This window comes from Mustelus asterias, chromosome 13 (assembly GCF_964213995.1).
Source record: "Mustelus asterias chromosome 13, sMusAst1.hap1.1, whole genome shotgun sequence".
Lineage (NCBI taxonomy): Eukaryota > Metazoa > Chordata > Chondrichthyes > Carcharhiniformes > Triakidae > Mustelus > Mustelus asterias.
In genome coordinates this window covers 6,575,418-6,599,748 of record NC_135813.1, presented here as the reverse complement: position 1 = coordinate 6,599,748, position 24,331 = coordinate 6,575,418, and the positions used below count along the sequence as shown (strand labels likewise).

The window sequence follows — 24,331 nt, the reverse complement described above, 5'->3', positions numbered from 1 at the left end:
AAATCTCAGCGAGTCTGACAGCATCTGTGGAGAGAGAATAGAGCCAACGTTTCAAGTCAGGATGACCCTTCGTCAGATCCATCGCCTTGCTTGCTCCAAAAACCAAATTCAAAGTCCACCTGCATCCAATTCATGGTCCCCACAAGAGAGACAAACAAGCTCCAAGTTCCAAAGATGTGCGGGTTAGGTGGATTGGCTATGCTAAATTGCCCCTTAGCGTCAAGGGTATTAGCTAGGGTATATGCATGGGGTTGTGGGGATAGGGCCTGGATGGGATTGTGGTTGGTGCAGACTCGATAGGCCAAATGGCCTCCTTCTGCACTGTAGGATTCTATGATTCGGATAGGACAAATCATTGTGCCCCTTGGGCTTGATCTGACACTTGATCTTAGTCAACAGGAAATTAATGCTTTTTTTAGACCCCAGATTCACTGTAAACCGCCGCTTGGTGCTAAACCCAAGCTAACTGGGACAGCCTCCTGACAAGGTCTCAGTGTGTTGCAGTCACATCAGCACCTTGGTCTGCATTTCTATTGCTATTTTCACACTGGTGCAGCTATATAGCAACTTCAAAACTGAAGTAAAATCGCTTACTCAAGATTCATTCACCTCCTGAGCATTGGAGTTATTGCCCAAGGTTTCGCTCCGCGCCAATCCTATCTACCGTACCCCCGGGGGTGGAAGCTGATCTGTTCCAATACTAACACAGAAAATGCTGGATGAACTCAGCAGGTCTGGCAGCACCTGGGGAGAGAGAAACAGAGTTAACGTTGCTTCCATGATCTGTTCCAGTGGCACACTCTGTAACCTGTGTAAGAAATCACCAGGAAATATTTAAATAAGGTTTGAAAGATGCCCTTCTGATTCCCTCTTCCCCCAAGGAATGCCCAAGATGGAGAACTGGCGGCATAAAGTCAAACCCTACTACTATATTCATCACACACACACACACCTGCATTAGGACAATGGGAAGTGGATTACAATTGATTAAACTTTGCATAATGGTATCAAAATAACGTGAATTAATTTAGTAAGCAGTTTTGAAGTAAGTTTCATTGTAAGTTTAATTGTTGGTGAAGGGTTGATGGGCTGAAAGGCCTCCTTCTGCACTGTAGGGATTTTCTCATTCGGAAGTGTGTAGATGGTACACACTGCTGCTACTGAGCGTCAGTGGTGGAGGGAGTGCATGTTTGTGGATATGGTGCCAATCAAGCTGGGCTGCTTTGTCCTGGATGGTGTCGAGCTTCTTGAGTGTTGTTGGAGCTGCACCCATCCAGGCAAGTGGGGAGCATTCCATCACACTCCTGACTTCTGCCTTGTAGATGGTGGACAGGCTTTGGAGAGTCAAGAGGTGAATTACTTGCCGCAGTATTCCCAGCCTCTGACCTGCTCTTGTAGCCACAGTGTTTATGGGGCAAGTTTAGTTGAGTTGCTGGCCGATGGGAATTTATTTCAAATTTCCAGCATCCACAGTATTTTGCTTTTATATTTTAATATTCTATATTATTGAGTTACTAATAAAGTGCAAAGACACTGCTACTGCACCACCTAGTGACAGGAGATAGTAATATTTATCATTGATATGAAAAGCCCCATTAGCAAATATTAATATTAGCAAATATTAAAACGTCATGCCTCTTCTTCTGGCTTCTTTCATATTATTTTTGATTTTATTTATTGTCACATGTATACTATTCATGTAAAGTATTGTTTATTACACGCTGTACAGACCAAGCATATAGAGAAGGAGAGTGCAGAATGTAGTGTTGCAGTCATAGAAAAGAATTAGAATAAAGAGTCAGAAGCATAGAACGAGAGCCAAAGATAAAATTAGAAGGGATGCTGGGCACAGCTTGCAAGAAGTCACCAAGTTTCAGCACCATCTTGGAAATTACTTGGGATGGCTACAATGCTAGTTGATCACCCTTCTCCATCAGTCACCCATCCCTTTTCAGTCTCATTGCGTTGAGTCTCTCATCACCCCATCTTTCCATCTGGTCTTAGACCTTCCTTCCCCGCCTGGCTGAACCATCTCCATCATTCATCTCCCGACACGTCCTCTCCCATCTGCTGGCAATGGATAACCAGATCATTTCAATCTCATCTCAGCTACTTACCGGACCCGTCACTGTCCTTTTGAAAGCTAACCACTCCGTTCAAGGGCAATTAAGGATGGGCAACAAATGCTGGCCTTGTCAGTGATGTTCGCTATAGAATATCTACAGTGCAGGAGGAGACCATTCGGCCCACCGAGTCTGCACCGACTCTCATAAGGAGCATCTTACCCAGGCACACCCTTCACGTTTACTATGGCCAATCCACCTAGTCTTTGGACTGTGGGAGGAAACCCACGCAGAGATAGGGAGAAGATGCAAACTCCAGCCAGACTCCCAAGGCCGGAATCGAACCTGGTCCCTGGTACTGTGAAGCAACAATGCTTACCACTGTGCCACCCATATAAAATTCATATAATAGTACTCCTACATTCCATAACGGAGGCGCAAATATAGTGCCAGCTATCTTGCACTTATAGGATGCCTTTCACAACCTCGGAAAGTCATCCCAGATGTTGGGCAGCACGGTGGCACAGTGGTTAGCACTGCTGCCTCACCGCCAGGGACCCGGGTTCAATTCCAGCCTTATTTGACTGTGTGGAGTTTGCACGTTCGCCCCGTGTCTGCATGGGTTTCCTCTAGATGCTCCGGTTTCCTCCCACACTCCAAAGATGTGCGGGTTAGATTGATTGGCTATGCTAAATTGTCCCTTAGTGTGCCACCCTACATTAGCTTGGCAAAAAGATGACAATCCATCGTGATATCAACTGGTTGACCATAATGTAGCGAAGCATGCTTTCACCTTGGCTGTCCTTGCCATGAGCATATGCTAATAAGGCAACTCAGTTGAGTAAGGGGGAATTTGAATGTCTGTATAAGGTAAAGGTTAATTTTCTGAATTTCAGTTTCACGGGTGGAAATTTGGGCATTCAAAATGTCCTGCATCATTTTACGGTTATTTATGATTTTACAATTATTTTCTTCAAATTTCTTGACAGGAGAAACTGCACCTGAAAATGTTGTGAAAGTCGTAAAGCAATAAGGGGTAAACTATCTGAAAATTGCCAATTCTTTTTAATTCTGTAAAGAGAAATGGACCTGATACTGCAGTAAATACATTGTAATCCCATGCATGTTGCAAAGCTGCTTAATTTCATGCTTTGGGATGGTTATACATTTCTTCAACACTCACTCTTATTCTGGCCTGGCACTCTCGTATAATCTTAAATAGCCCTCTGTTTGTTTCCCTTAGTAAGAGTTCTAACAACACCAGGTTAAAGTCCAACAGGTTTATTTGGTAGCAAATGCCATTAGCTTTTGGAGCGCTGCTCCTTCGTCAGATGAAAATCCTTAGATGTTTCTCTCAGGCAGCATGGTGGCACAGCGGTTAGCACTGCTGCCTCACAGCACCAGGGACCTGGGTTCAATTCCCGGTTTGGGCCACTGACTGTGGAGTCTGCACATTCTCCCCATGTTTGCATGGGTTTCCTCCGGGTGCTCCAGTTTCCTCCCACAGTCCGAAAAACATGCTGGTTAGGTGCATTGGCTATGCTAAATTCTCCCTCCGTGTACTCAAACAGGTGCTGGAGTGTGGCGACTAGGGGATTTTCACAGTAACTTCATCGCAGTGATCATGTAAGCCTACTTGTGACAATAGTAAATAAAGATGCGTGGGTTAGGTTGATTGGCTATGCCAAATTGCCCCTTAGTAGCAGGGGGTTTAGTAGGGTAAATGTGTGGGATTACGGGGATAGGGGTTGGATGGGATTGTTTGAGAGTTCAGGCTCGAGGGGCCGAATGGCCACTTTCTGCACTGTTGGGATTCTATAATGTTCAAATTTTGGGAACTGGGTTCAACTATCATGATGGCCAAGGCTTTGATTTTTAAAATATATTCACTTAAATAGACAAATGTCACAGGGAAAAGAACAGATTAATTCATATTGAGAAACAGTTTCAGGGAAATGCAAGTTCAAACTCCAAATGAGCCACTTCCCATTAGAACCCTCAAAAAAAGGAAAGGAAAATGTGAACTGAATGTTCACTACTGCTCAAGTTGGCACATAGTTTGTCTACATGCCAATGCAGTGGGACTCTCTATACGAACTTATCTTGCCTGTGTGGAAGAGTCAAATGCAAGTGAAACATAAGGCTGGGCGAGAAAGGTGAACTGGCCCCCACATTGTAAAGATCTCTGACAAATTCCTCAAGCTGTAGGTTAGGGGTGGCTATCCAAGTTCCAATCCCCAATTAGCTTAAGTTGGTTCCCTTCTGCAGTCAAACACACACTGATCCAGTCATACATCCCACCAAATACATTTCTGAAGAGAGAATCATGATTTGGCATCAAGTCTATTTCCATAAATACATTCAAGTCTAATACAAAAACATCATGCTGTTTGATGGCAACAAAATGTAGGAGAGTTTATACATTAATGAATTGGACAGTCATCCAGTGTAGTCTTTGGCATGTAGCGATGGACAAATCTTTTTTTCTCGTTCCAGAAATTCTTCAGTTCTTTGTGGCAACCGAATTGAGTGCGTCGGGAAATCAGCCTTTTGACGAGCAAGTCGATATTTGCTGACGCTTTAGGCATTTCATTACGTTGTATGTGGTGCAAGAAATTGCAGGTTACTGACACAGAGCATTGCTCATTTCCCAAAAACTGGAGCTCTCTTAGCCTTGCGAATGCTGCTGTTACACAGAACAAGCTTCCATCAAAAAATACCAGCTGTGGAATTTTTCTACTGCGTGTCAAACAGAATGGATGGATTTAACGCAGCAAACTAATCCTTTCACTGGCACGTCCTTGTAGCATTCTAAACAGCCCTGGACTGATTGGGGATATCAAAAATATCTGTGCATGAACCTCAATAAACAAAACTTTTAAAAATAAATACATAAAAACATAATTAAATCTTCATAATTGTTACGATCAACAGTTTGAACTGTACAATGGAATGAAGGAATTAACAAAACTATCCAAGCCATTTATTTCACTTTATTTAAGTATCTTATGCACTTAACAGCTCCGCATTACTTATGAAGCAATAATGAAACTCCATCACGTTAAGTGTATAATTGAGAGAATAATTTAAATGTGCAAGTTGTAGTTGCTACATAGGATAAAGATTACAGCAGATTAATCCCATCTTTACAACTGTCAAGGTAACACATTATTCAACATTGAACCAGCAGTTTAGCCAATGCAAGTGATTCACATTCCATCTTGTAACCAGAGTAGCAAAATTGGATCATATCGAAACCGTGGCGACATGGTGCAGCATCACAGCATGTTTTTAGGTATAGACTCCTCGGTGTTTTTCCTCTTAACATATTTGTAAAAAGTCTCACACATTGATAAAAGTTCAAAACTTAGAAGGGAACTTTATAAAAGCAAACGTCCGTTAGTTAACAGAGATATCCTACAAAAGAGATTCGGGAGCATTTTGCTAGTGGGATATCAGTATACGCAACTCTCAGTTTTTTTTCCTCATACAATATGGGATCGATCTTGGCTTTCTACACAAGATGTTTCATAGATAAGGTGAACCTTGAATCCAGGAATATTCTACAAGTCTCAAGCTGAGCGACTGACGCCTGGTAAATGTTTCTGCAAATACTTGCAATGCAATCCACCAAGTATGACAATATGCCACTAACTAGGCTAAATTCAGGCAGCCTGAAGGGCAAGACCCATCCATTATAGAAGTTGGATCCTCCACTCCCCAGTCCTGATCTGGGACACAACACTCTGGAGATTTGGAATATCGGAAGGGGGGGTGGGGGTACACTGTTCAGTCTCTCAAGCAGCTGGTGCCATCCAATCAGACTATGGCTGATCTGTATCCTTAACTCCACTTCGTAGAATTCCTACAGTGCAGAAGGAGGCCGTTCAGCCCATCGAGTCTGCACCGACCACAATCCCATCCAGGCCCCATTCCTCCTGCTAATCCCCCCAACACTAGGGTCAATTTAGCATGGCCAATCAACCTAACCCGCATGTCTTTCGGACTGTGGGAGGAAACTGGAAACCCATGCAGACACGGGGAGAATGTGCAGACTCCACACAGACTGTGACCCGAGGCCGGAATTGAACCCGGATCCCTGGCGCTGTGAGGCAGTAGTGCGAACCACTGTGCCACCGTGTCGCCCAAGCTGTCCACTTTTTCTCCCGATGCCTCTGGCTATCTAACAAAAAAAAATTCTGATCTTACTCCTGAAAAAGAATCAACTCACTCAGCATTCACATCCATTTAGGGAAAGTTCCAGGTCTTCTTTATCGTGCGTGTGGGGGGAAAAAGAGCTTCCTGATCTCACTCCAGAATGCTCCAATGGCAGTTTTAAAGATTGGGGCCTCTTGTTCTGAGTTCATCACCAGAGAAAACAATTCCTTGTACCTACCCCACTGAATCCCTTTAAAACATCCCAATTAGATTCTGGAATTGAACGCTTTAAACATGGACATTGTTGGAACTACACTTAAAAACAAAACTTCTGGAGGACTTCAACAAATATTTAGTTACAAAAATAATTTGCGCAATGTAATTTCTTACAAATATTTTTAAATGTACCCGCAATAAAAACAAGACTGTTCACAAAAGAGCTCAACAGAGGAAATTATCCCTTGAGAAACGGCACTGAAATACAGATAAACCTGGCTGCAGACCAGGGTGTAGTGTGCATAGCACATCGAAAGGCTGGATGCTAAATCGCTGCATGCACCAGCCTGAAAGTATATGACATACCAGGACGACTGCGCTTCACACCAAGTATATTATTACAGCTGGTAATATTGTGCTGTTTGTAGAACCATAGAAATATTAATGAAGCGGGCAGTCAATCAACTCACAGTTGCTACTGAGACCATGCTCGGAGGGGGCACTGTGCTTTGCCAGTACATTCTCAAAATGGGAAAAAAATATTCTCAGATAAACCGCAGCGAGTGAACCTCATGTCCTTCCCTCAACCCCTTCCATATCAGGTAATGAATTCATCAAAATAAAAAATAAAAACTGTGGAAGTTTTGTACCAGCCAGTTGGCTCTTATACAAGCTCGATATTACAGTCTCTGTACCAGTTCCTCTCTCTGCCACAGGTGCACTGGCGGATCTCATACCTGGCCAGTGTCCACTGTTCCAACATATTACAAGCCTCGCACACAGCATGCCTCCTCACACCTTAATGGTGCCGGCAGCTTCATAAAAACTCTCCCGCTGCTGTGACTCAATGTTGGAAAAGTTGGTCAAAAAGATTTCAGTGCTATTCACTTATTTTAGGGTCGCTTGCAAATGTAGGTGGGGTTGGGCAAGTGGTGGTTTAGCGGGTAATGTCACAGGTTAATGCCCTGGGGTTACGGGTTCAAATCTGATCAATTACAGCCGATGGCATTCAAATTAAATTAACATATCTAGAATTGAGCTGGTTTCAGGTTTGGTGGCCATGACAAATATCAATGATTGTTTAAAAATCCATCTGGTTCACTAATGTCCTTTAGGGAAGGAAGTCTGCCTTCATTACCCAGTCTGGTCTACATGCGAGCCCAAACCCACAGCAATGCGGTTGATTCTAAACTGCTGTCGGAAATGACCCGGCAAGCCACCCAGTTCAAGAGTCATTAGGAATGGGCAAATTCTGGCCTTGCCAGCGATGCCCACATCCATGAAAGAATAAATTTTAAAAATGTCTAGTGTTAGCAAGACCAGGGGAGATCTGCTATTTGTGACAGTTTTTGTAAAAAAAATACATACTTTGGTGGACTTCCAACCTCTTCACCCCGACTCTGCACTTCACTGCTCCCCTAAACCTCACCATCCAAAACTAAAACATGCATGTAGAACCCTCTGCTTTTGTTCTACAGGGAGAACAAACTTAAATTACACTCAACACAGAGATGCTACCAAGATACTGCAATCTTTAAATCATGGATCAAGCTACTGCACGAGGTTGAGGAAGACCTGAACTATTATTAGCAAAACATTGTATTCAATTTATAAATTTCCTTTCAAAAGCAAATGGCTTTACCAAGTTATTTTAAGGGAAATTATAAAAGTACAGGATATAGTCTCTCTCGGTAGGGGAGGGGAACGGCCAAAAAAAATTTGATAATTTAACTGGGTAAAGTAACTCCATTTAAAGTTAAAACATGGATTTTATTGGGGGTAGGGGCCAGGCAGGGGTCAGTGGAGGCGGGGCCAGGCAGGGGTCAGTGGAGGCGGGGCCAGGCAGGGGTCAGTGGAGGCGGGGCCAGGCAGGGGTCAGTGGAGGCAGGGGCCAGTGGAGGCGGGGTCAGGCAGGGGTCAGTGGAGGCGGAGCCAGTTAGGGGTCAGTGGAGGCGGGGCCAGGCAGGGGTCAGTGGAGGCGGGGCCTGGCAGTTCACCATTTAATACTGCAATTCATCCAAGGCCCAATACCCCTTTAGCATTTCTTCCTCTGCAGATTCATAGACATGTCGATATACTTGCTGTACAAACATTTACATCCCTCTCCCAGCACCTCACCTCCAAAATCATCATCTTTGTCCCCTCTGCACAAAACGAAAATAAATTCTTCGTCTTGTGCTCTATTTTGAGCCTACAGAAAAGTTGGCAACAAACTTCATCCAGCCAAACAGGGCACGTGTCAGTCACCAAACTTTCACTTCACCGGAATGGACAAAGTACAACATACAAAATCCCTAACTATGCAAAGGAAGGTGTTACTGAAGTCAATTTTTACAGTTTGTTAATAAAAATACTGCAACTGTCTTGTTAAGCAAACGACTTCTGTGCTTATCAACTATATACCCGGTACGGTGTACTGAACTGCCTGGATAGAAAGTCACTTGCTTAAGATCCAGGACCTAATTTTTGTCAGGGAAGGTGGCATAAAGATAGATAGATCCGGGTCTGTGGACAGCATCAGTCTAAAGCCTGGCCTAACACTGTAAAAGTAGAACAGTGTCATTGCACAATGCTGCTAAGCTCAATTTCTGCTCTGGGGTGAGGGGGCTTTAAGCATCTCTTGCCATCAGTAATACGCAGCAGAAATCTATAAGCACAAAGAGACTACGGCTGAACAGAACTGCGAATTTCACTTCAACCCAAATATTTGCTGATAGACGGAGGATTGGTTTAGGCCATTTAACACGGAACTCAAAAACAAGAAAGCCGACGCCAGGACTTCCAACCAAAGAGAAAGAAGCTTCCGAATATTTTATTTACTCCCAAGGATGATAAGATTCATCACATCTAAAGAATGTTCAATATACTCTCCCCGTAACTCTAGCATTCAACATTTTAAGCTTGGTTGATGAATTAATGGATGAAAGCTTGAACTGATACAACACGAGGTTGTGATCCACTGAGGGGGCAACTGTCCATACACCATCAAATTCAGAATTATTACTATGACACTCACTAGCTTCCAGTATTTAGCCAACCAGTTTGATTATTTAAATGAATCATCCAATAATTCAAAGCAAGCAAAATAAGGTGCCCAGCAGGAAGCTAATGTGCAAATTGTCAGCTAAAAAACTGATTCAAGAGGAGGCTACACAGCCAATTTGATTAGGATATGTTTAAATATGCTAATTTTCCAGAGGAGTAGGTCATACAGACCCTTGAGCTGTTCTGCTTTTCAATATCAGGTCCGACCTTCTCCCTCAACTCCACTTTCTCAGTCTAAGAGAATTCAAAAGATTCACAGCCCTGAAATGAAGAGATTTCTCATCACAGTTCCAGGCTGCCATCTTTGGGATCTTCTACCACAGTGAGTTATAGATACTCAAATCATTGAAAATATTCAAGGAAGTTGAAAAGATCATTGAAAATATTCAAGGTGTTTTTGAACACCAAGGCAATTAAGGGATTTGGAGATGACACGAGAAGATGGAATTGAAGGGGAAAATCAGCCTGGATCATATTGGATGGCTTACTCCCACTCTTGTTTCGCACACTTCTATTCCCAGCCGTACAGATCTTAAAAACAAAACTGTTCTTTGTCGGGATGAGGTGGATTACTACAGCTTTCTACTTGCTCAACCTGGCGTGGGTCCCCCTCACATTCTGGATTCTGACTGAGATTAACGTGGCTGCTTCTGTGCATTACTCAGAGGCGCAGCACTGTGGTTCCTCCGAACTGCTCCCTCAGCTAGTATTTTGGTGCTGAATTTAGAATCAAGGGGTCAGATCCCCGTGCACTTTTAAGCTTTTGACACAAAAGCTCCCGCTACAGGAAGTTCCTGATCTCTTCTGGATCATCTGGCCAATTCCTTTAAACCATACACAAGTTTGCATCAAAAGCGACATCAGAACAAGCTAACCTGCTTGCAAAACCCAAATTCCGGTCATAAAGTGGCACTCGAAAACCTGCCTGACGCCTAAGGTGCACAAGAAGAGAAAATAATAAATGATCCTGGGAGTAACACAAGGAAAATTAATGTTTGCGCATATGCTGAGGAGGTTCAACACCTGCTGCATAGATTACATTGGAAAACAAGCAACATTTGCAACCGCATTGGCTAGGATGCCCAGCTGAAATTTAAAAGGCAATATTTCTAACTCCACTTGACAGGCACATTTTACAACATTTCATTGAGAAATAAGTCAGCTGCTGCTGTACTGCTTCCAACTTTACATTTTCCCCGCCGCTGTAAAATTGCCACCAAAACCATTGGGAGAAATTCTCTCTCTTCGACAGCCTCCTCGTGAAGGTTACATTTAGGCCTTGGGCTTAAAGAGCATGTCAGCGGTGCAGCGCACGTATTCGTATGATATTGCAGGCCCGAATCACACTTTGAATCGCTGCTGCGGGTTAAGATCTATAAACAACAGGCCTGCTCGGTAGAACCACTTGTGTATTTTACAGATACATATCGGAAAGACGGAAAAAAAAAAGTGCAGACTCTACTTAAAGGAAATACAGTCAGACTTATGCAAGTACAGCATCATAGTGTTTCCATAGCACTCTCTACTATACAATCTATTAGGCAACACACTTTTGTCTAGCCGTACATTTAGTCAGGAAGAAAATAATTTAAAAAAAGGACAATTTCGACAGTTAAATTACAAAGTGCTCACGTAGATTCATCACAGGTGCAAACAATAGCGTTCACATCCTTGGGCCTCAGGATCACAGCCTGCAAAACACAGAGATTCATCCTTAATTAGTCTCATTCTCAATATTGATTAAACAATAGCAATTCCATGCTGTTCGCCTCAATTTTTATATTTTAATCCTCAACTTGTTTATCCAGGGAGTGGCTAGAATATGCAACCCACCATCACTGGAAGGAGCTGAGGTGAATAGCTTATAAGGGGAAGTTGGAGAAGTACATGAGGCAGGAAGGAATAGAAGGTTGCAAAGATAAAGTTGGGTGAACAAAAGCAAAATACTGCAGACCTAAATATATATATATTCTTTTTTTTCATTCGTGGGACATGGGTGTCACTGGCTGGCCAGCATTTATTGCCCATCTCTGGTTGCCCTTGAGAAGGTGGTGGTGAGCTGCCTTCTTGAATCGCTGCAGTCCACGTGCTGTGGGTTGACCCACAATGCCGTTAGGGAGGGAATTCCAGGATTTTGACCCAGCGACTGCGAAGGAACAGCTGATATATTTCCAAGCCAGGATGGTGAGTGGCTTGGAGGGGAACTTGCAGATGGTGGTGTTCCCATGTATCTACTGCCCTTGTCCTTCTAGATAGAAATGGTTGGGGATTTGGAAGGTGCTGTCTAAGGATCTTTGGTGAGTTGCTGCAGTGCATCTTACAGATAGTGCACACTGCTGCTACTGCTATAATATAAACACAGAAAATGCTGTAAATACTCAGGAGGTCAGGCAGCACGTGTTAAATTCAAGCCTGATAATGCTGAGGAAAAAAAAAGTGTAAAGCATGCAACGCAACGTGCTGCTTCCCTGATCTACAACCAAAAAATATCAACCCAAAATGTTAACTGTTTCTATTTCCACAGGTACCGCTTGATCACAGAACATAGAAAAAATACAGCACAAACAGGCCCTGTGGCCCACAGGTTGCGCTGGTCATGTCCCTACCTACCTAGGCTTATATATAGGCTTACCTATAACCCTCAATCCTATTAAGTTCCATGTACTCATCCAGAAGTCTCTTAAAAGACCCTATTGAGTTTGCCTCCACCACCACTGACGGCAGCCGATTCCACTCACCCACCACCCTCTGTGTGAAAAACTTACCCCTGACATCTCCTCTATACCTACTCCCCAGCACCTTAAACCTGTGTCCTCTCGTAGCAGCCATTTCAGCCCTGGGAAAAAGCCTCTGAGAGTCCACCCGATCTATACCTCTCAACATCTTGTACACCTCTATCAGGTCACCTCTCATCCTTCGCCTCTCCAAGGAGAAAAGACCGAGCTCCATCAACCTATCCTCATAAAGCATGCCAACCAATCCAGGCAACATCCTTGTAAATCTTCTCTGCACCCTTTCAATAATTTCCATATCCCTCCTGTAATGAGGCGACCAGAACTGAGCACAGTACTCCAAGTTGAGTATTTCTACAAGTTTCTGCTTTGATTTGGAATTAGATGAAGTCAGCTGGGAACTGTGAAGCAGAAACACTGGCACAGACCAATAGGGACTAGAAATCCAGAGGTCCGAGCTAATGCTTGGAGACACGGGTTCAAATGCCACAATGGCAGCTGGTGGAATTTAAGTTCAATTAATTAAAATCTGGAATCGAAAGCTAGCCTTAGTAATGACAACCATGAAACTATCAACTGTGGTAAAAATCCATTCAGTAATGTCTTTTAGGGAAGGAAATCTGCCATTCCCATATAGAAAGGTTACAGTGCAGAAAGAGGCCATTCGGCCCACTGTGTTGGCACTGACCAAATAACCGCAGATATAGATCCAGGGACCTTTCAAATAAGTTAAGCGTTTCAGCCTCAACCACTAACTTTGGTCGTGAATTCCAGACCCCAGCATCCGGTGGGTGAAAAAGTTTTTCCTCATGTTCCCTCTAATCCTTATACCAATCATCTTAATGTAAGCCTACTTGTGACACTAATAAAACTTCAAGCCTAAAAATTTAAATCTATGCCCCCAGTAATTGAATAGGGAAAACAAGTCTTTACCTGCCTACTTCAAGGCATGGCGGCTCACCACCACCTTCTCAAGGGCAACTAGGGATGGGCAATAAACGCTGGCCAGCCAGTGACGCCCATGTCCCACGAATGAATTTTTTTTAAAAACTAAAATATCTGCATCATTCCTCTTCTTAGTAAAGACAGAGACAAAGTACTCACCCACATGTCACCATATGCCTGGTCTGACCTGTATGTGACTCCAGACCCACAGTAAAGTGGTTGACTTTAACTGCCTGCTGAAATGGCCTATCAAGCCACTTAGTTCAAGGACAATTGGAGATGGGGGGGCAGCACAGTGGTTAGCACTGTTGCCTCACAGCGCCAGGGACCTGGGTTCGATCCCCAGCTTGGGTCACTGTCTGTGCGGAGTTTGCACGTTCTCCCCATGTCTGCGTGGGTTTCCTCCGGGTGCTCCGGTTTCCTCCCACATCCTGAAAGGCGTGCTGGTTAGGGTGCATTGACCCGGACAGGCGCCGGACTGTGGCGATTAGGGGAATTTCACAGTAACTTCACTGCAGTGTTAATGTAAGCCTTACTTATGACACTAATAAACTGAAACTTTAACTTTAAATGCTGGCCTTGTCAGCAACACCCACATACCCAAAAAATAAATAAAAAGAACAGCCTGTTTTTGTGCTGCAAATTCAGAGTAAACAACATAATCCATTGTCTAGCTAACACTGGACAAGCACTAGTTTCCAGGTTTTTGTCAATGGTGCTGCACTGATGGAGGTGTGTATGAAGTAACTCTCTCTCTCTCCTTCAACATGCTTTTGGGGAAGAACGTCAATTCTGTAGAATAGGGACGTGGGTTGTTATAGAATCTCTACAGTACAGAAGAGGCCAGTCAGCCCATTGAGTCTGCAACCACTTTCCAACAGAGCATCTTACCCAGGCCCTCTTCCCTGCCCTATCCCCTTACCCCACACATTTCCCATGGCTAATCCCCCTAACCTGTACATCTTGGGACTGTGGGGTGAAACCGGAACACCCGGAGGAAACCCACATAGAATGGGGAGAACGTGCAGACTCCACAGTTACCAGAGGCCGGAATTGAACCCGGGTCCCTGGTGCTGTGAGGCAGCAGTGCGAACTAGTATGCCGCCATTACTGGGGCATATATGTTCCATCTTCAGTTCTCGGAATTATTGGGATTCAAGTTAACACTAGATGATGATCAAAAGATCAGAGCATTTGTCAGCAAGCGTGGTGCTTCAAGGTTTTCTGGTACAGAATGTCCAGGTGTGGTGGGCGCAGGTGAGCACAAATCCAATCTTAACATGAGGGAAGTCAATGGGGACTGCTTTAGCTATCTCTGAACTTGATTACATCATTGTTACTTTGGTCAACCTCCCATCTTTCGCGCCATTATTTTATTTTCTTTCTTTCATGGGATGTGGGCTTTGCTATCAAGGCCAGCATTTGTTGTCCAGTCCTAATTGCCCTTGAACTGAGTGGCAGTTAAAAGTTAACCGCATTGCTATGGGTCTGGAGTCACTAAGTAGGCCAGACCAGCTAAGAATGGCAGATTTCCTTCCTTGAAAGGACAGTAGTGAACCAGATGGTTTTTTTTTTAAAAAAACAACAATTGACAAAGATTTCATGGTCATCAGTAGACTTTTATTCAATTGGAATACTGTGTACAGTTCTGGTCATCCTATTATGGAAAGGATATTCTTAAACTAGGAGTGCAGAAAAGATTTACTAGGATGCTGCCGGGACTTGATGTTTGAGTTATAAGGAGAGGCTGGTTAGACTGGGACTTCTTTCTCTGGAGCATAGGAGGCTTAGGGGTGATCTTAGAGGTCTACAAAATACTGAGGGGCATAGATCAGCTAGATAGTCAATATCTTTTCCCAAAGGTAGGGGAGTCTAAAACTAGAAGGCATAGGTTTAAGGTGAGGGGAGAGATACAAAAGTGTCCAGAGAGGCAATTTTTTCACACAGAGGGTGGTGAGTGTCTGGAACAAGTTGCCAGAGGTAGTAGTAGAGGGGGTACAATTTTATCGTTAAAAAGCATTTAGACAGTTACATGAGTAAGGTGGGTATAGAGGGATATGGGCCAAACGCAGGCAATTTGGACTAGCTTAGGGGTTTAAAAAAAAGGGGCAGCATGGACAAGCCGAAGGGCCTGTTTCCATGCTGTAAACCTCTATGACTCTATAATTAAAGTTCCACCATGGCAGATGGTGAGGTTCTAATCTAGGTCCCCAGAACAGTACCCCAGGTGTCTGGATTACTAGTTGAATGACAATACCATTATGCCAGCACCTTCCCTAAATTGTACTTATCTAAAACACAACTGCCCGCATCCTAATTTGCACCAAGTTCCTTTCATCCTTCACCCTGGTGCTCACTGACCTGTATCGGCTTCCAATTTGGGAGCGTCTCAGTTTTAAAATTCTCATCCTTATTTTCAAATCCCTTCATAGCATCATCTCTCCCCACCTCCATAAATTTCCCCTGCATTACTAGCTTCAGATCTCTGCACTATAACAATTCCGGTCTCTTGTGCATCCCGGATTTTAAACACTGCACCATGGGTGGCCATGCCATCAGACGTGTAACTCCAGTCGGGAATTCCTTCCAGAAGCCTGTTGTTCCCTCCTTCAAATCGATCCCTTTGACTAAGCTCAAGGTCACCTGCACTAGCATTTTCTTTAGCGTGAAGTTTTGATTGATTATGTTCCTTTGAAGCATCCTGCTCTGCGATTCACAGAATCATACGGTGCAGAAGAGGCCCTTCGGCCCATCGAGTCTGCTCTGACGTATGAAATGCCCTGACTTGTCCACCTAATCCCACTTGCCAGCACTTGGCCCATAGCCTTGAATGTTACGGCGTGCCAAGTACTCATCCAGGTACTTTTTAAAGGATGTGAGGCATTCCGCCTCCACCACCCTCCCAGGCAGCGCATTCCAGACCGTCACCACCCTCTGAGTAAAAAGGTTTTTCCTCAAATCTTCCCTAAACCTCGCACCCCTCACTTTTAACTTGTGTCCCCTCGTAACTGACCCTTCAACTAAGGGGAACAGCTGCTCCCTATCCACCCTGTCCATTCCCCTCATAATCTTGAACACCTCAATCAGGTCACCCCTCCTCATCTTCTCTGCTCCAGAGACAACAACCCAAGCCTACCCAACCTCTCTTTTATAAATGTTAAATGTTCCATCCCAGGTAGCATCCTGGTGAATCTCCTCTGCACTCCCTCCAGTGCGTCCATGTCCTTCTTATAATGTTGCAACAACCAGAACTGCACACAGTACTACTCATTAGATCGTGACTGATCAGTATCTCACCATCGTCTAAAGCCTTGACTCTGAGCGAATAACATTTTGTCTGCTTCTCCGACACAAACTTACCGTTCAACCAGTTTTACTTCCGGCTGATCTGCGGGGTCACATGGCTCGAGTTTCTGCTTCTATTTTCCGCTCTCCCTGTGGGCTGTCCAAGTCAGTTTGAACAATATTCTGGCGCATGGCAATCTCCGGTCCCCCACCATAGATAGTAAACAGATAGTTCCATGTCTCCTCAGATATCTGGCCATAGTCTGCACCTAGTGACAGACCAAGTAAACAAACATGAGCAAACGTTTGGTAGGAAAATTTTGTTCGCTACCACGGGTTTATACATCAGCCAATAGTTTTGGTCTCTGCTGTCACTGACACTATTACCCACTCCCCTCCTTTTCCATAGCGCATTTATTGGGAGGTAAGAAATTCACATCTACTGAGTCCCATTTTCCTGCTTTCAACTTTTTCCATTTATCAAACTCCAAATATATAGAATCCTAAACGACACAGATTCATACCTTGCTTAAGTTGAACGTGGCCACTTTTAATGATAGCAATTCTGCTGTTGTCAATTGGACCTGGAGGTTCTGGGAGAAGAGAAGAAAATTACACATTCAGGGGAAGTTCTCTTAGCCATATTCACACACATCTTAGTTCCTCTCCCTTCAGGAGATTAAATAGTTAAAAGCAACAAAAACGGTGTCCACAGTCTGAAAAGGCCATTTAGACCATCAAGTCCATCTAGAATTCACACATTATACCACTGTGAATTCCACCTCCACAGCTATTACCCCCATGCTTTAACCTTCCTCATTCCCTCCGAGGGGGAACAATAAAAATCAAGCAATTTTAATTTTTTTTGAGATCACCATTGATTCTACAACGTTTAGTGATACAGGATTATGGGTTTACATTCACAACAAAACATCATTGGTGGGGGGGGGGGGGGGTGGTTTGGACATGACACAGTGGTTAGCACTGCTGCCTCACAGCTCCAGGGACCCGGGTTTCAATTCCAGCCTTGGGTGACTGTGTGGAATTTGCACGTTCTCCCCGTGTCTGCGTGGGTTTCCTCCGGGTGCTCCGGTTTCCTCCCACACTCCAAAGATGTGCAGGTTAGGTTGATTGGCCGTGTTAAATTGCCCCTTAGCGTCAGGGGGATTAGCAGGGTAATTGCGTGGGGTTACGGGGATAGGGCCGGGTGTGACTGCCGTTGATGTAGGCTCGATGGGCCGAACAGCCTCCTTCTTGGTGAGCGGACAGGTATGTGGAGCTGAATCCACGAAAAGGTCAACCATGATCTGATTGAATGGTGGAGCAGGCTTCAGGGGCCAGACGGCCTACTCCTGCTCTTAGCTCTTATGTTCTGCACTGTGGGGATTTTATTCTATTGATTGTCATAATTTAACAGCTTCAGTGCTATTGTATCACACAACTGCCAGGATGGCAGGAGATGACATAAAAACAGCAATGCTGATAATAAATACGATGTGGAGATGCCGGCGTTGGACTGGGGTAAACACAGTAAGAAGTTTAACAACACCAGGTTAAAGTCCAACAGGTTTATTTGGTAGCAAAAGCCACACAAGCTTTCGGAGCTCCAAGCCCCTTCTTCAGGTGAGTGGGCAGGTCTGGCAGCATCTGAGGAGAGAGAACAGAGTTATCATTTCAGGTCATTGTTTTTTCAGATCATTAACCTGAAACCTTTCTTCTGGTTCTCTCTCTGCAGATGCTGCCAGTTCTGCTGGGTATTTCCAGCATTTTTTGTTTTTATTTCAGATTTCCAGCATCTGCAGTATTTTGCTTTCGTGATGGGAGGACGAGCTTGATAGACCTTGGTCTTTCTTATCCAGGAATTCCTACGTGCCTATAAAATATGCACAACACGGATTTTCTCTAAAGTTCAAGTCAGGGTTCTCGATGTAAAATGGTAATTTGTTTGGTAGTTTTTAAAAGAGTCTAGATAAAATCCCGTTAAAATCAAACTTCTATCCCAACGATTACGCATAATTCTGGAGAGTTCAGAGAACACATTCTATTTTGACAGAAACATTTCCTACACAGTGATTCTTACCATTATCCTTGCCTTTGACGAAACCTTCCCATTCACGGAACCACTGCATGCTTATGCAGTAAATAACATTGGGAGACTCCTCGGCCTGGAATGCTTTGTTTAGCTAAATGGAAGGTAGATAACAAGAAGAAGGTGTCACAAAGAGGGTGGTATTTGAGTTTTAGTTTACTAAGCCCACTAGTTCAAGTATTTAAATACTAGCTGAATGGAGATCACTGGCGCAGCAAAGGTGATTCATTTGGATTTTCAAATCTTGATCAATCTTCCCAGCATGGCCTTGATACAGTCCTTAAAGAGCAATTTAGTTTAGTTTTGAACCAAGAAGCTTGCTCTCCATTAACAGCCCAGCTTGAAAGCATTTCAGCAATTACCTTTAATTAAGTGGTACAATCTAAAACTTATTTCCTTCGCTTTAACTCAATCTTTGTCCAAATGTCGAAGGCTCCTCTCAGTGTGCTTATGCACCAATTTCCAGAGTTTATTGAATTTGCAATGAAAGCAACTGATCTCCACTGTGCCACTGGCAGGAGATTTCTCACGGTTGGGGAGAGAAGTAACTCAGATGATGCTCCAGTTCCAGAGCGACAGAGGCTGAGCGCCTCTGTGGGCAGCACAATGGTTAGCATTGCTGCCTCAGTGCCAGGGACCTAGGTTCGATTCTGCAGAGAGCAGTGGAGGCTGGTTCATTGGATATATTCAAGACAGAGTTTTTAATCTGCAAGAGAGTCAAAGATTATTGGGGGGTGGGGAGAGGGGGGGCAGACAGCAAAGGAGTTGAGACCACAACCAGATCGGCCATGATCTTATTGAATGGTGGAGCAATCTCGAAGGACTGAATGGCCTACTCCTGTTCCAAAGTCCAATGTTTCTAGCACAGTGGTTAGCACTGCTGCCTAACAGGGCTAGGAGCCTGGCTTCGATTCTCGGCTTGGGTCACTCGGTGCAGAGTCTGCACGCTCTCCCAGTATCTGCGAGGGTTTCCTCCGGGAGCTCCGGTTTCCTCCCACAGTCCGAAAGACGTGCTGGTTAGGTGCATTGGCCATGCTAAATTCTCCCAAACAGGTGCCACAGAGTGGCGACTTGGTGATTTTCACAGTAACTTCATTGCAGTGTTAATGTAAGCCTACTTGTGACTAATAAATAAAGAACAAAGAACAATACAGCACAGGAACAGGCCCTTCAGCCCTCCAAGCCCGCGCCGCTCCCCGGTCCAGGATTGAATCCTGAATCCAGGATCCCCGCCCAATTTTCCAGCCTATCTACATACCAATATCCTATCCACCGAGCTGTCCCTCACAGCTAAACTTTAAACTTTGAGAGAGCAGAATGTCCACTTTGCTACAATACATTGAGAGACGAAGTAAAGTGTGGAATTATTTCTTAAAATGTCGAACCATGAGCAACTAATCCTCCACGGTCACCAGTTCAAAACCATGGAACTCCTTTCCCATCGGCTTGGTGGGTGTACCTGCACCAGATGGACTTCAGGAGTTCCAAGGGGCATCTCGCCACCAACTTCTGGTTCTTAGCGGCACCCACACCTCATGAAAGAATTTTTTTGGCATCTCTTACAGGAATTTAACTCTTAGAGTTCAAACCACTTCAATAACAGATATGTAGCAATTCTATAACAACGAATAAAATTTAAATAAACAATTATAAAAATTTAGTTAAATATTTAGGACACAGAGATCTCTAACCTTTATAAAAGTGTCAACTTCCATTTTCCTCCTTTTAGCAATCGCCTCAATTTCTACTTGGCAAATGGAACAGATGTATAAATGGTTCACAGCGGGGCCGCCTCCAAACCTGCCACAATCACAAGAGAGGAACATTGAAACATACAGCAACATCGTTAGGTGATTGGACTGTTTGCCAAATTTACTGGCAATCCATCACTTTGCTGGGCAGCACAACTTTTCCCATTAATCCCAATTCTCCAACTTTTCTCCATATCCCTCAATGTCCTTAGTTGTCAAGTAAGTATGGTCATTTTTAACCACCTTAACTGAATCAACATTCATGATCTACTGGGATCGTGCGTTCAATATCACACATTTTTCCAGGAATTTCTTTCAACCAATCGTTCCGGTTTTAAAACTGTTTTGGAATCCACAACTGAAAGGAAGAGTCATTCCCATTCTAACCTCTTAATTCCCTTTCCAAACACCTCAGTCAAATCAACCTTAACTTCCCCATCTCTATGGAATATGATCAAGGCTTATCCAGTCTTTCATCTCGACAAGGGTCACCTTGATAAATTGTCGCTGGACTTCTTTCAAGGCAAATATATTCACCTTGAGTTCAGATATTCAAGACTCACAATGCTTCGAGTGAGTGTATAAATGTCTCGACAATCACACCATGCAAATAGTTGATTCTATCACTCTCCTGTCAGAGGTGGTGGATGGTTTCTGTTCACTCTCCTCAAAAGCAGCACAATCGAGGCAACAACAAAAGCAGTAACCATCTGATAACGAAAGTCATTTACGCGGGGCAGCACAGTGGTTAGCACTGCTGCCTCACAGCGCCAGGGACCCAGGTTCAATTCCGGCCTTGGGTCACTGCGTGGAGTTTGCGCGTTCTCCTCGTGCCTGCGTGGGTTTCCTCCGGGTGCTCCGGTTTCCTCCCACAGTCCAAAGATGTGCAGGTTAGATTGATTGGGCAGGTTACATTGTCCCTTAGTGTCAGCGGGATTAGGAGGGTAAATATGAGAGGTTACGGGACTAGGCCCTGGGTGGGATTGTGGTCGGTACAGACTCGATGGGCTGAATAGCCTCCATCTGTACTGTAGGGATTCTATTCTATATTCTATTTGGTTTGGATCTGGCCAATTGATAAAATTATTTTTTCTTTTAAGTTAAAAATTTATTTTATAGGTCAAAAATCAAAGATCAGAACACCTGATTTAAAAAAATACAGTTCTTCAAAAACAGACATTTCAACATTGTCCATTACAATTTTCAGGAATCTTTAAACTTGCCTGTTGTACAGATATTCCCATACGTTTTGAGGCAGAATCACTACCAGGTCATCGATGTAATGATACTTATTCGGCGGAATGCCTGTAAAATAAAGAAAAATTATTGCTACCTGCAGTCATTTTGGAAACCAAAAACAAAACTTAGGAGTTAATTCACAAAATGGGAACGGTGTCAGAGTTCAGCACTTTTGGACATCTTACAGGTCTTGGACAACAGGTGCTGAGGAAAATAAACTTATCCCTACAACATTCCGACACTCACGTACACACAGATACTTCCAATTTAAAAACCCCGATCTCTATTTTTAAGAATTCCTTCTTTCAAGAATGATGATGCCCTCCACTTCCATGGTTGCCAAATTCTAGGTTAGTGCAGGTGCTAGATCTTCCATTCATTGACTCTGTCTACACTTCCCACTGCCTCGGCAAAGCAGCCAGCATAAGGTTTTGCACCCCGGACATTCTCTCTACCACCTTCTTCCGTCGGGAAAAATATACAAAAGTCTGAGGTCACGTACCAACCGACTCAAGAACAGCTTCTTCCCTGCTGCCAACAGACTTTTGAATGGACCTACCTCGCACTAAGTTCATTTTTCTCTACACCCTAGCTATGACTGTAACACTACATTCTGTACACTCTTGTTTCCTTCTCTATGAACGGTATGTTGTGTGTACAGCATGCAAGAAACAATACTTTTCACTGTATGTTAATACATGTGTCAATAATAAATCAAATCAAAATTCCACTAATCCCACATGCTGACCTCCATGTGCACAGAGGAAGGTGTGGTTGGTGATGGGCCCTGGCTCTGTGAAGGTGTTGAACTTGTTTAGCCACTCTCTGGAGATGTAGAACTGGAGGAGGCTGGGTTCCTTCGCGTTGGCCAAAGCTACAACTTTCTGCCTCTCACGGACTGCCTCTTCACTGCTCTTCCTGCAACATACATTTAAAACAAAAGTAGCTGAGAGGAAAAGAGTGGCAGAGGAACACAACTCAATATGAAAAATCACAGGTGCTCCCCAAAGAATAAAAGATACTCATTTCACTGCTTCCCAGAAAACTCTTGAAAACAGATTTATTTGGCTGGACAGTGAAAAAAGCACAAGCACAAAAGTGGAGAAGAGCAGTGTGATCATGAAATAACTTTTTAAATCAAAAACGTTTTGAATATCAGTTTCAAAATTAATAAGTTTTGAAGTGGTGTATACAAAAAGCAAGTGCTCATCTGCAAATGTAAACCAAATTAACATAGGTTATACACAAAGATCTAGAACAAAAGGTCACAGGTACAGGCTGAGAAGTGGTAGATTTAAAACTGAAATGAGGACGAACTACTTCTTGCAGAGAGTAGTGAATTTGCGGAACTTGCTGCCCCATAGCACGGAGGAGTCTGAATCATTGAATGATTTCAAGAGATAGACAGATATATTTCTAATATAAAAAGGGATAAGGGGATATGGGGAACATCTGGGGAGGTGGATTTGAGACCAGGAAGAGATCAGTCATGATCTGTTTGAATGGCAGAGCAGTCTGGAAGGGCCGAATTTGCCTACTTCTGCTCCTAATTCCGAAGATTTAGCTACAGGAAATTTAAGCTTAAAAATATTGCAATATCTTCTTCTGGACATCATTTAGAATTCTGGCAGAAGTAAACCAATTCATTTTGGCTGGGCTTCAGGTCACTGCGTCAAACAGTCCTGGAGTACAAAAAGGATTCAGAAACTATGTTCAGAATGGAGGCTACTATCTCATGGCAGAATTAAATGTCAACCCATCAGATTACAGAATGAACTGCAGAACCATTGTCCAGCAGGAATTAATACATTCAGGAGTAGAAGGGAGAAAATTGGCCAAAACCTCAAAGGAAGAACAACTCTATTAACATTCTACTTGCTAAACATATACATAAAATATCCCCCTAATGTTGTTCCCATTTCCTACACTTTCCTTTCAAAAATCTCTCCCATCAGCCTTGGAAATCTAACTTGCATCTGGGTGGCACGGTGGTTAGCACTGCTGCCTCTCAGCACCAGGGACCCGGGTTCGATTCCCGGCTTGGGTCATTGTGCAGAGTCTGCACGTTCTCCCCGTATCTGTGTGGATTTCCTCCGGGTGCTCCTCCCACAGTCCGAAAGACGTGCTGGTTAGGTGTATTGGCCATGCTAAATTCTCCCTCAGTGTACCCGAACAGGCAGAGTGTGGTGACTAAACTTTAAAAGTTTACAATTTTCTCAGTCTATGAGCATCCATTTTGTTTCATAATCAATGATTGATAAATTATAGTTCAGAAAACATTTGCTTCAGTTTCCAGCTGCTTTTCCTTTACAAAAAGGAAGTCATAGAAGCTGAGAGTAATTTTGCTTTGAAAAGTTGCTTGAAACATAGTGAAGCAGGTTCAATTCAACTTTGAAAGACTACAGCACATTTTTCCAGCACAAGACCCCCATGCTGATTCACTCTGGTAACAGCAAGCCCCGTTCTCCAAAACATGCCCATTGTGGGATGGATCTAATGATAGAAGGCTCCCAAGGACAATATATGTTTCACAATTTGACTCTTGAGACATTACATCCATCAGCTATCCGCTTTATAAAGCAGTTCGAAAAAGCATAGCGTCAGTTCCAAGATTCTGCATGTTTTATCTCACTAAGTCGCTCCAAGTGCAGAACTTTACAGAGTCTGAATGCAGAAAACCAACTAATTTTGATTGAAAATTAGATCTCTATTTGTACTACCAAACCAACAAACTAAATTATCTGAAAATATATAAAAGGAGCAGAGTCTATTACTCTTTTTGCTGGTAGCAGTTCACATTTTGATTCA

The 24,331-nt window shown here is 43.6% G+C and overlaps 1 protein-coding gene across 2 annotated transcripts in view; it reads right to left on the bottom strand.

The window, feature by feature from the left end:
* Positions 1–3,270: 3,270 nt before the first annotated feature.
* usp20 (ubiquitin specific peptidase 20) overlaps positions 3,271–24,331 on the bottom strand; it is a 65,881-nt gene continuing 44,820 nt past the window's right edge. Inside the window, exons 19-26 of one of the 2 annotated variants that reach the window (XR_013499333.1) lie at positions 22,272–22,441; positions 21,508–21,589; positions 20,225–20,333; positions 18,525–18,627; positions 16,969–17,037; positions 16,520–16,713; positions 11,115–11,173; positions 3,271–4,889 (exon numbers count right to left, since the gene is read on the bottom strand). Coding sequence is in view for 1 of the 2 variants with exons in the window: in XM_078226257.1 (XP_078082383.1) it covers positions 16,556–16,713; positions 16,969–17,037; positions 18,525–18,627; positions 20,225–20,333; positions 21,508–21,589; positions 22,272–22,441 (691 nt within the window). In the remaining variant the exon portion in view is untranslated. The other variant, XM_078226257.1, reaches the window with a different exon arrangement.